The 12,837-nt window shown below is 41.9% G+C and overlaps 1 protein-coding gene across 1 annotated transcript in view; it reads right to left on the bottom strand.

Moving 5' to 3' along the window:
• The window catches only part of UTRN (utrophin), a 1,458,479-nt gene that overhangs the window by 911,874 nt on the left and 533,768 nt on the right, over positions 1-12,837 (bottom strand). The window contains exons 48-50 of the mRNA XM_029594027.1: positions 11,215-11,426; positions 9,455-9,572; positions 3,454-3,659 (exon numbers count right to left, since the gene is read on the bottom strand). Of these exons, the coding sequence (XP_029449887.1) occupies positions 3,454-3,659; positions 9,455-9,572; positions 11,215-11,426 (536 nt within the window). The remainder of the gene's footprint in view (positions 1-3,453; positions 3,660-9,454; positions 9,573-11,214; positions 11,427-12,837) is intronic.

The following is a 12,837-nucleotide window of genomic DNA, read 5'->3' as shown; positions in this document are numbered from 1 at the left end:
AATTATCAATGATTCATCTTTTGCTTGGAGGGGGCTCCTTTCTCCTCTTTCTTCTGGTGCAGTTGGGAGCACTGTTAGGATTCTGGCACTATAAGCCCACCATACGCGGGTGTTTCCAGTGATTTAGCAGACCTACCATCCCAATGTTCCAAGTCCGCTCATTACAGCAGCGCTCCTGCGGCGGGGAAGCATGCACCAGGGCTTAGGGATGTGCATTCGTTTCATTCATTTAATTCATTTCATACGTTTCCCATTATATGTCAATTAGATGTGCATTCGTTTCATCGTTTCATATTACATGCTTGTATAGGAAACGTATGAAACGAATGCACATCCCTACCAGGACTTTTTCTGGTGCCCTGAATCATGGACTCTGAATCCAGCTATGCCTTTCTCAAGGACCATGAGCCCCACGCAACCCAGGGAGCGGAAAATCTGAATCAGGAATTAAACTAGGGTTCCTTCTGCATGGTATCACAGGGTTGGCCCAAAATAAACAGCTTTTCAACTATGGAACCAGACAAAGCTGCCTTTCCCCTGGCCCCCATTTGCTTTAAGACTGGAACCAGTACCCAAGAAGACTGCCTCATGGGGAACACAAGCTAGAGTTTTTTGTGGATGGTAATAAACAATGCATGAAAGGTCTTTTTATCCTTTGCAAATAATTTAGCTAGAATATGCTTTATGCTAAAATTTGCACTACAGGACACAAATAGGTGAAAATCTGTAAAAACACAATTTATGTGAAAACAACAGAAAACAAATACATCATTTAAAAGAGGGCTGGGGAAATGAGTTCTGTTCTCGGTATATTCCTGATGATTATATATGAGATCTGCATGCAAAATATTTTGCCTGCATTTTCATTAGGGATGTCCCAAAAACCCAGGAAGTTCCCCATCCCTGATATAAAACATGCGTCTGTGGATGAGCCACAAGTGAAATGTCCTTTTGCAAATAAGCTGTACGGGTAAAACTTCACTTTTCATTGTTCAAATTTTCTCACCCTTCCAGTTTTTGTGGCAAAATCATTTGAACAATCATTTGAGATTAATTTAGTTCCCTATATTTTGATTTATGGATTTTTTTTTTTAACCATTTCTTTACTTGAATTTGGGATTCTACAATTACAAAATTAATCTTGCCTCATTCTGCACTCCATTAAGTCCACTAGTAAACAATCTTTTTGTTTTTTCTGAAAACCCAATTTTCAAAAACATTTCCATATTTTTACAGAATATGGGACTTTCAGCATAGGCTGGTGGCATGCCAATATCCCCATCATAAATCAATCTGCTAGCTTGATTTTGATGTACAGCATATAAGCAGCAATACATCTTAGCATCTTCAGAGGCTGGGATACCTATTAAAGACCAATGACATAGCTGACAAGATACATCAGCGTTCAAAACCACGTCTGAAAAGGAGGGTTTACGAGGTCTGAAAAGCACACAGACTACAGCATCCTTCTTGTTGGAGCTTTAAAAGATATCACACCTTCCAAAGATTCTTGATAGAGATGAGCAGGGGGAAAGTTATCATTTCAGGCACTTTTTTTTTTTTTAAATATTATTCAGGATTCGATTTATTTTATGTTTGTTTTGGTTTGATTGCCAAACTGAAATAAACATTTAGGGGTAGATTTTCAATCGCTACTTCACCGGATACATTGGACTGATCCGGCAAAGTGGCTGCCGTTGGCTATACCACTTAGCTATATAAGGGCCTCATTTTCCAAAGCTATCGCAGGCCTGCGCTACTGAAATCGGGGCGGAGTCGGCCCCGGAAGAGGAGGAGTTGGGGGCGTCAACGGGGCCGACTCCGCGAGGACGGCACGCACAGCGGAAAGGTAAGGAGCCTTTTCGCTGGCTATTTCGCACCCAATAACTACACCTTCTATGGTGTAGTTATTGGGCGCGAAGCCGGCAGCGATCGCACCCCCCCCCCCCCCCCCGCAGCGCAATTTTCTAAAGCATCGCAGGCCTGCGATACTTTAGAAAATGAGGCCCTAAGTGACTTATCCAGCTAAACAGTTGGCCATATAGTCAGAGGGTGGGCAGGAGGTGTAACTGGCTGGCACTATCTATCCGATTAACTTAGCCTTATAAGTAGCTATACTGAGCCTTATAACAAGTTAGACATGGCCCATAGTTGGTCTAAAGTTAGCCAGATAAGCTTCTCCAGCTAACTTTAATACTTATCCAGGTATATTCAGCAGCATTGCCATGCCATTAAATATCCCATGTAAGTTAGCCGGATAAGTCTTATTTTAAGATTGGCCCCTTAAAACTAAAGCAAAGCAAAGAAAAGTAAAGAACTGAAATGGGGCCTCCCTGAGTTCCCAATCTCCATCCCCCACCTCAGGTCCCAGTGCCTCACTGGTCTCTCCCCCGATCCAAACACCCCTTCCCCCTGCCAAAAAGCCAGACTGCAACTGGGGCCTCCCTGGACTGCTCCAAAACCAGCCTGAGCCCTCTTTCCCCCTGAACCCCTAAAAATATTCTAGAGCCTCCCCAACCTCTACTTATCCCTTCCATGGAATTCTTCATCGTTGAAAGGGGCAGAAACAATACCCAGTGGTTCCTGCCTACCAGTTTCTCTTAAAAATAGTACCTGCCGATCCTGAAATTGTCACCAGTGTTTCATATCAAACAAAATGATGGCAGTCTCAGGGCCAGCCAGTGCCATTTTGTTGTATGGCCATGCAAAATAATGGCATGACCGAAGCCAGCGGGGCAGGAGTGACTGAGGATCGCTCTAGCCCCTTTCTACGATATAGATCCCCCCCCCCCCCCCCCAGAAGGGGTAAGTGGGAAGGCCTAGAACCTGAGGCAGTAGCAGGGATGGGGGGGCAACCAGGAATGCTTCTTTTTATATTATATTTTACATTTTGGGCAAATGGTCCCAAAATAACCAAATATTTTCTGATATATTTGAGCAAGTCTATTTTCCGTCTGTGAAAACAGTCTCTTTTGTTACGAAACTTGTATTGGTTTGACACGAATGCACATCCCTATCTTGATCCAACAGAATTCAACTTTGATTATTCATAAAGGGTTAGCAAAAGAACCTTGTAATAAAAAATTTCCAGTAAGTGATGGCAGAATATTTAGAAGCAAAGCTTATACATCAATATGGACACTCATTCAAACAATCACTATAAAAGTAAATATCTCTATTTAAACTGTGCAGCTAACAATTTGGAAATCAGTTTGAACTTTTTAAATTAAATTTAATTACCCAAAAGATTGAACAGAATGACCAATGATATCAATGGGTTCAATTTTGTTTGTTATATATTTCTATTCCGAAAACCCTAACTGAAAATGTCTGGACCCATAACACCAATTTCATACAACATATTACAAAGTACACAAAACCCATGCAACTGATCAATACAATGATAATGCCTAAAAAAGGGAGTGAGGACGAACAAAGAATGCAGTGTCTTACTTTGTTTTCTGACAGTTGTTTTATAAGTGGCTCTTTGGGGGCTTGCAGGAGGGTGTGCAGATGCATTTCGTGCTGTCTCAAGAGCTTTTCCATTTCTTGCTTCTGCTCGTTCCACCGAGAGCTATCAGCAAGCATCTCCATCAACTGTTGATGTCGAACTTCCACACCATGCTGAGTACTATCCCATTGATTCCTGACCTTCTCCACTGCAGGAAATGATAAAGAAGTTGTACACAAGCTATTCAAACATAGCTTTTAGAAAGTTTCACTCTTCTAACCACAAAAACCCTCTAGCAAAGTTGAAGCACCCAAGACTCACACTAGCGGTAAGACTGAATGAAAATGGCCATGTCGTCCAAGCATTCCTGGTGCTCATGGTTGACAAGAACTTGCTGACCCTCTGCCACCTGCCTGAACATGTGCATGCCACACATATCTCTGTCTGCGCTCCAGCTCCTTGGCATTCATGCTAGTCTCAAGGGCTGGCCATTTCAATTGTGCTGAACTCTCTGACTCCTCTAAGTGTACAAGGGAGCCAAGAACAGTCACAAAGTGAGAACTGGAGCAAAACAGCAAAGTGTAGAAAAGAGAGAAGGAAAAGGAAGAGTTAAGACAGGAAGAGAGAGAAAGAAACAGAGATGGAAATGAAGCAGGAGAAGAGAGAGAACCGCGTGCATGTTATAAAATCCAGGGTCAGCGCAAGCAAGGGGGTGCACACTTGTGCACCTTGCGTGCGCCGAGCCCAAGGGAAGCCCTGATGGCTTTCCCCGTTCTCTCCAAGGCTGCTCCGAAATCGGAGCAGCCTTGGAGGGAACTTGGAGGGAACTTTTTTTTAGCTCCCCCCACCTTTCCCTCCCTTCCCCTATCTAACCCACCCCCCAAGCCCTACCTAAATCCACCCCCCCCACATCTTATCTCGCTAAGTTACGCCTGCCTCTGGCAGGCATAACTTGTGCGCACCGGCTCACCATCCCCCGGCATAGGCCGTTGTGCCGGAGGATTCGGCCCCGCCCTGGACCGCCCCCAAACCGCCACCACACCACCTCGCCCCCTGCCCCGCCTCCAGACCGCCCATTTTTGAAAGCCCCCGGACATATGCGTGTCCCAGGGCTTGTGCACGCCGCCGAGCCTATGCAAAATAGGCTCAGCGCACGCAGGGGTAGGTTTTCGGGGGTTATGCATGTATCTTACGCACATAACCCTTTGAAAATCTACCCCTATATGAATAGGAACCTGATTATATAGCAGCTATAGTGATATCCAAGAATATATATGATTAAAAACTAGAATATTCGCTGTTTCATAGAACAAGAAAGCGAATATAGACTCACAAATATGTGATAATTGACCATGACTATGAATACTGATTTTGTAAACCGTTGTGATCTTTGGAACGATGGTATATGAAATGCCTAAATAAATAAATAAATAAATAAATAAATAAATAAATAAAAATCATTACTCATAATTAATGATTAATTATTCTGTATTTAGTAAGGCTGTGTCTATGTTCTGCATGTGTGACCGAGGTGAAGTATTCTGCTAGCTTATCGTTTCTATGTAGGATCTCTAGCAGCCTGGCTTGTTCTGTTTTCCTAGGAGGAGGTATATTAGTTTTGTAGGGCCTGGTGTAATATTTGCAGTGTTGCATTTTTATTGCTAGGGTTGTTACTGTTTTGAGTGCTGTGTTGGTATGGGAGGTCCAACCCTATACCCCACTTGTGTTACAATAGATATAATCCCAATAAAATAATGTACTGGTCTCTTTTTTACATACATCACTCTGTCGCCAAAATACTTATGTAAGACCCTCTATTCACGAGTAGGCATATATTGTACCATCTCGTTTGTCATAGGGGTCTGAATTACTTTTAATAAATCCTGCGTACCTTTGAACACTGGGGACTCTTGGTCTTAATGAGAGAATCAATTGTGATTCTCCCACCAGATTGTGTATATCGAGTGAGTGTTGATTTTTCTAAGTTTGACTTTATAATCAGCGCCTGTCGCGTATGAAAGTTTGGATGTCTCTGATCTAAATATTCAAATACTTTTTTCGTCGGAAGAGGACCTGATGGGAAACTTCAATCACGTCTACCCACTAAGCATATAGTGGTTGTAGGACGTAATGGAGGACTTGTTGTTTGGACATGCGCAATTTCCTTGTAACAGTGTTCCCATTAAATTGAGGACCTGATGGAAGACTTTTTGGCGATACATACTATTACAGCAGCGTGAGTCATGGGAGGACGTGATAGAGATCTTCCTCCGAACCCTCCCGGAAGGGGAGGTAACAAGTTGGTGTTTCCGGAATAGGTGGATAAAAGGAGTCCGGGAGTTCGCCATTGTCAAATCGAGGCGGGTGAAATTATAGCCCGCATTTGAAAAGTATTTGCACAGATGAAATCACCACATTAACGGTATTGAGAAGGATCGTCGAATTGGAGACCCGTGATTTCCCCTGAAGCAGGACTGCGGTCCGAAACATGGCCATGTCAGGACTTTTGGGACCTTTCTACTGTGGATAAGTATTCATCATCGGTTGTGCGGTATTAATTGGGAGTTCCCTATAATTTTCGTATAGACATTTTAAGATAACTTGAAAAAAACTTGAAAAATTAAGCAAACAAAAGGTATGCAGGATTTATTAAAAGTAATTCAGACCCCTATGACAAACGAGATGGTACAATATATGCCTACTCGTGAAAAGAGGGTCTTACATAAGTATTTTGGCGACAGAGTGCTGTATGTAAAAAAGAGACCAGTACATTATTTTATTGGGATTGTTTACATTGTGGTATATTGGAGTACATAGTGTGTGTGTGGGTATTTGTGAGATTGATATCGTGACAATAGATATAATACCATATGGGTTCCAAGCAGGGATTTTTTTTTTTTTTTTGCAGTTTCTGGCTGGCACCATGGCAGTGCATGCAACTATCACAAAAACATCCTATAAAATCCTATAAAATTTTTTATCCTATAAAATCTGTGACGATAAATGCATAAAATTTAAATTGTGTGTGGGGAAGTCAGTGGGAGGCACAAAGCTGTAATGTTCTCCTACAGCGCTTGCACCAGCCCTGACCTTATCTATTTGTCTCTTTTGACTGTAAGCTTCAAGGAGTTGAGACAATTAATACGAGTCTTTGTAGAACACTGCATATATGTGGTATGCGCTATACAAAACATGATGACAATACCAGTGCCTTTATTTACCAAACAGAAGCCTCCATTCCCTCACAACAAGGCCTATTATCCATTTCTTCATTTTCAAAGGCAAAATTGATTCCCACTCACAGTTGGCCTTCAGTTGCATAGCTCCCATATTACGGAGAGTATCCCTTTGGATATCCATCAGAAAAAAAAAAAAAACCTACCTGACCTTCATAAAGCAATTAAAATCTGAGAGGGTTTTTTTTGTTTTTTGCAGTCATTTCTAAGATATCTACCAGAAACCTTCTGAATTGATTAAATTGATGTTGGAGGAAAAACGAATGGTAGCACTCCCTGCAGAGGAGTTGTTCCTGTTTCATTTTCTGTTTGGTTTTCTCCCAGGCTGGCTGTTTTGTTTTCAAAACAGATAAAAAGTAATTGTTATGGAGAAAATGATGGATTCTCTCTTCTTTATTTTTCCCTTTTTAGCTGATGGTTTACTGTAAAAGATATCCTTGACCCAGTTTTTGTTTTGTTTTTGCATTGAATATATTTTATTGATGATAGGTTCTAGGACTTAGGACTAGCACGCTGCTTGTACTTATGTGTTTCGTTTTTTTTTTTTAATGTATGAAGTGGGTATCATTTGTATCTATTTCGTTAGTTCATCTGTAACTCACTTGGGGGAGTGGGGTGGTACTAAATAATAAGGCAAAGAATCAAGACAGACTAAAGTTGTTAAATATCAGGAAAATGTCTTGGAATATATCAAAGCCTGCAGGCTTGTGGAGCTTTTAAGGTCAGACTTTCTGGCTCTGGACACTTTTCTTCATGATTGGTCCCCTGACAGATTTAGGACATTGGAGCTGGAACTGAATGCATCCTTCTGCATGACCAAAACCTGATTGCCCGTGACATATTACTTGCCAAAAAGGATTTCTGCAATGGACTGTGGAGAAAGCTTGAAAGGGAAGAGGGTCAAGAGTGGGCAGCAGACGAGCAGCCATTACCAAAGACATTTCCAAAATTTTTAGCAGGCAAAGAAATACAGGAGACCTTGTAAAAAGTGGTGACTGGTCATACGCTTTTCTTTATTATCTTGTTTTATGTGATGTATACATTCACCTGTTTGAGTCAATAAAAATTTTGAAATACAAAAAAAAAGTGGTGACTGGGATTTTTTTTTTTTTCCATTTAGACCCTAAAATTTTAGTCTGGATTTAACAGAAGTTTCAGGCACAGGAGGTAGTGGCCTTTTTGGCCTCTTCATTCCCCTAGCCAGAGGAATTGTTTTGTTATGAATTGTGAGGTTGCATTAGACTGAAGCAATAGAACAGTGCAGGGGCCACAGATTTCAAGAGCTTTCATCTGCTTCTGCTGAGCTACGTTTACACTAATAACGCTTGGCAAATGGCTCTACTGTATGTAATAGGGACGAAGGGTACCAGATTAAGAAGCTAAGGATGAAAGATTTCAGCTTCCAATGCACAGATCACAAATATGAAGAATCAAAGTCAGGTATGTACCAGTTTCCTGCACAGCATTTACTCTGCAAGGGTTGTTGTTGTTTTGTTTTGTTTTTTTTTTTTTTTTAAACCTCTATGCTCAGTGGAGTCTCCCTACATCGGAAGCCCGCACTTCTTGCTGCTGACGGCTGCAATAAAACAGCAATGAGGGGTTTCAGGATTAAAATTCTGGAAAACCCTGGATGTTTCCAATAGTGGTAGGTATGTGTGTGTATGGAGGGGGAAGGGAGGTTAGTCATCTAAGTACAGCAGGAAAAAAGCATCAATAACCTATGGGACACAGAGGATTACAAATTATTTTTTTTACTAACCCCAAAAAGGAAATGCCATAGTTAGCTGGAAAGAGAGTTTGAGGAGATATAAAATGTTGTGGGGACCACAGCTGCTGATTTCTGAGTAAGTTGCAGCTTTCATATTCTAACCAGGAAGTAAGACAAGCACGAGAAGAACTGCAGTCATCCGGCTGCGGAAAGATGAATGAAACCACAGGCGCTTCAAGAGGGCAATGCATGCTAATAAAAAAAAAGACTATATCTCACTGAGGAAGTGCAAGAGGGACTGATTTATTGTGACTGAGCATGCCTTCTCATATATTTCACTAGGTCCCTATGCACAGTGGAAGAGAAGAATAGTTTGCATGCCTTACAGGCACCATGAAGGTCATTTCAGATCCACTGCACACTCCTCATGCCTATTCTGAGACTATGCTGCACTCGCTTTCATAGAGGCCGGCTAGTACCCCGGTTTGGCCGTAGCAGGCCTTGCTCCTGCCTGTCCACTCACTGGAGCAACAGTATTACAATATGGCTGTTCTTCATGGCCAGGGTCTCCAACCTCGGTCTTCAAAGGCTGCTACCCAGGCGGGTTTTCAGGATTTCCACAGTGAATGAGGATGAGATCTATCGGCATGCACTGCCTTCCACTGTGTGCCATCAGATCTCATGCACGTTTGTGGTGGAAATTCCAAACACTCAGCTGAGTTGCAGCTCTCAATGAAAGAGTTTGGAAATGCCTGGTTTATGGGTTGAATCTTGCAAGACAGACTGACTGAAGGGACTGCATTAACAGGGTATCACTTCTGGGTCTCCAGGTGTCTGATATCACTCAAAAAAGTTGAAAGGCCTGTTTAAAATGAGCATTTAACAGCTTCACCCAAAGCACACAAACTGCTGACTCTCTACCCAAATGGACCCTCTTTGGTGGTGTTGCATAGCTGACCCAGTGCTCCCAGCTGATGGTTTCACTTCACAGTTACTTTTATAAAAAAATTTCATTAACAATGACACCAACCAAAAAAAAAAAAAAAAATGACAACTTACATTTTTCTGTGATTGCTGTCCTGACATCTGAACTAGAAGTTTTATTTTTCAAATTCTGAGCCAAGGTGAACACTGCATCGAGCTGGGGATGTCGCTGCTCCAAGTCATATTTTGTTATCTGTGAGAAAAAGATAATGAAGCAGTTCCATGACTCGTTAGGCTAAAAACTTGCCATGTCTACATGGTTAGTAGGAAACATCATTCCTATAGTAACAGCTAGTGCTTTACATCTAAATCTTGCAAGGTTTAGAAAGATCAGGCAAAATGCCATACCGAGCCGTTCTGTGTCCCAGGTTCATGGGGAGGCATCATACTAAGGAAAGAGATGCCTTCTAGTGGCCACATGTATTTATTACAGGGTGCCTCGCTGACACATGTCTGAAATCCCAGGTCATTCTGTGGATAGCCATGTGGAAGCAACCGATGGGAGCACTGCAGATGGTAATAACCACCCCTGAGAAATCCGCAGGATAGCCAAGGATTTCAGGAACTCGTTAGTGACTGGTCTGTCGTAACAGAAAATTGTGAATGACAGAATAATCATAACTTTAAAAAAAAAAAAAATTTCATGGATTTTTATTTTTTTTTAGAAACGTTTGTGATATGGCCTCACAGTGAAAAGTTGACTGGCTAACGATTTTCCATTTTATTATAATTCAGCAAATGGAGAATAGATTAGTCTCACAGAAAAAAATGCCAAGAAGCTCCAGAATGCCTGGTGCTTTTCTGTGTTTTTGGATAGCCTTATGTGGAATTTCAGTGTTAATTGCCAGTATCATCCGGCATAATACCATACTTGTGTGTTTCAGCCATGTCAACACTAGCTCATACATAACTCCCACCAATGTGGGCAACTCATTCCGATTGCCAGTGCAGGGTTTCTATCCATTCACTTACAATGTTATTAAAATAATTATAAAGCATATGAGGTTTCCGACAATGGAACTATGGGCTTTTTGTTCATCCTTTGTGTCCAAGGATGGAACATGACAGCTTTGCTTCATTACTCTATTCTCCCAGCCTTTCTTCCAATAAAATGGAGCCGGAATAAAATCTGGGCTCTATTTAGATGGAACCTTCTGTATCCCCCCACTACATGGGACTGAAGCAGCTCCAGGTTTTGCACCATTGACTCAGAATACAGGTTACAGTCATGTGGAAAAACTCCTAAGCATGCAACACACAACAAATCCAGCCAGGCCACTTACCAATTCTTGGAAACTAACTCCCCCATTCTTAAAACAATATTGGCCATAGGCAGCCACAATGGAACAGGATACAAGGAGCGCAAGCAGCAAGAGCAACTGGATAGCCAGCAGACGAACCTTCAGCATGTTCTTCACAATGAGCTGGATTATAGTCTCAGCTGCCCCATATCTCAGACCACAATTTTATAAACAAGAAGTACAGACCGTAGGAAATGTTTTAACTTGGAGCCAGGCTGAACACCCTCGGCCGGAAGACCACCATTGTGACACTTACACTAGACATAGATGGAGGTCAGTGAAAAAAAAAATGTGAAAGCCAGTTAGGTAAGGTGAGGAGGAAAGTATGGTCCAAATGGGTTGGAAGCCCAAGGAATATAAAGCAGCTGCCTGGCCGAAAACACATCCATTCAAGATTATAAATACAGTGCATAAAACCAGTCAATGCCTTCAACAGAAGCCTGGCTTGGCCACTGTTGGAAACAGGATACTGAGGCTTGATGGACCTTTGGTCTGACCCGGTATGGCAAGACTTATGTTCCTATGTTCTCTTACTTTCATGCGAGCCATGGTCTGGTTGATCTCATCTGCTTCTCCTACAGTAACAATGTTTGATGTGAGCATGTGGTCAATCAGTACCAGCCAGTCAGCCAACTCTGTAGCAGTCCCATCCAGATCGGCGGGCATGGGAACGTCAGTGCTCTGTGTATGAACGGGAACTTCAGCGGCAGAAGACACTAGCATGACCCTCTGGAGAGTAGGAGAAGCTGAAAAAAAGAACGGACTCTGCTTAATAAAATGGTGATGTGATGATTTTACATGAGCAAGTCACTGCATTGCACATTTCAGCAACAGAGTTCCTGCCCCACCCCCCCAAAAAATGTTTGCTCTTTAGAGGCCAGATTCAGGAATAGGCTGAGCCCTACAAATCTTCCTTTCCTACCTTGCTAAGCAAAGTTTTCTGTTGCCAGAACTATTTGCTTTAAGTTATTATGTGAACCGGTATGATGTACCCACTAATGCCGGTATATAAAAGTTTCTAAATAAATAAAATAAATAAATAAATTTGTAGCCAGTCACCCCCATCTGAAATGGTTCTCAGGAAAGAGCAAACAGGAAGACAGGTCAATTTCATATAGCGTCATTTATTTATTTAACATTTTTCACAGCCTGCACCCTCTGAATAATTTGGGACAGGTTACAATTTCACATACATGTAATGCAATTATGAAGTTACTCTCCACTGGGAGGGATCCTAAGGGTAAAACATCAAAGTGAACCAGATGTGAAGCCAGTCACATCTTAGGAGGTTCCATTACACTTACACATGTACCTCAATACCAACAATCTACACCTTTTTCACTTAAGAATTTAGAGGTCAAAATTCAGACACAGTGCAGATAGCAAAGTTAGTCAGATGAACTTATCCAGCTAACTTTGGAGGTATATTAAATACTGCAGCCTACTGAATATAGCCAGTTATCTTATAGCCTGCTAAATATAGCCAGCTAAATTTAGGACAGGTCTTTGGCCTAACCAGACTAAAAGGTGGATTTTCAAAGATGCACACGCGGTTCCCAGCGCATGCACTCAGTCGCGCCGATTTTATAACACGTGCGCTTCTCTTTACTGGCACCTGCTCTCCCGAACAACCTTCCCTCGTGTCTTTTTCTGCCTTAAAGACCAAACTAGCAACCCGTCCATTCCATCTTGTCCTCCCAGACAATTAATTGCATTTTCATATTTTGGTTATTATTCAGCTTCTATCTCTTTCTGTTTTAATGTGGGCTGGCTGGCTTGGCTTGGATCAGGTTGCTTGAAAAATTCCATAGCGAAATAAAAAATTTGAGACAAAATCACTAAAGTTTTAAGCAGGGAGGCTTTCTGACTTATCCATGTTTCCATCTCACCCTCCCACAGTCTCCTCTGTTAGTAGCAAATGTCTCATATCTGACCTCCAAAAATCTGGTACCCTTAACTGCTAGGAAGCAGTCACAAACCTGGAATGAACAATGAACCACTGCAGCAAGGTGTGAAAAACCCACAGGGCAGCTCCATTTCCTATTTGCTACAGTTCACAAATATGGACCCATGGATCTGTGTCATTTGATTATCACATACATATATCCCACTCTTTCTATTCAAATGAAGCCTATCCGTTGTCATTAGGTACAGATA

This window comes from Rhinatrema bivittatum, chromosome 3 (genome assembly GCF_901001135.1).
Source record: "Rhinatrema bivittatum chromosome 3, aRhiBiv1.1, whole genome shotgun sequence".
NCBI classification, from domain to species: Eukaryota; Metazoa; Chordata; class Amphibia; order Gymnophiona; family Rhinatrematidae; genus Rhinatrema; species Rhinatrema bivittatum.
Note: the sequence above shows the minus strand (reverse complement) of the source record. Positions and strands in the feature narration are given on the sequence as shown.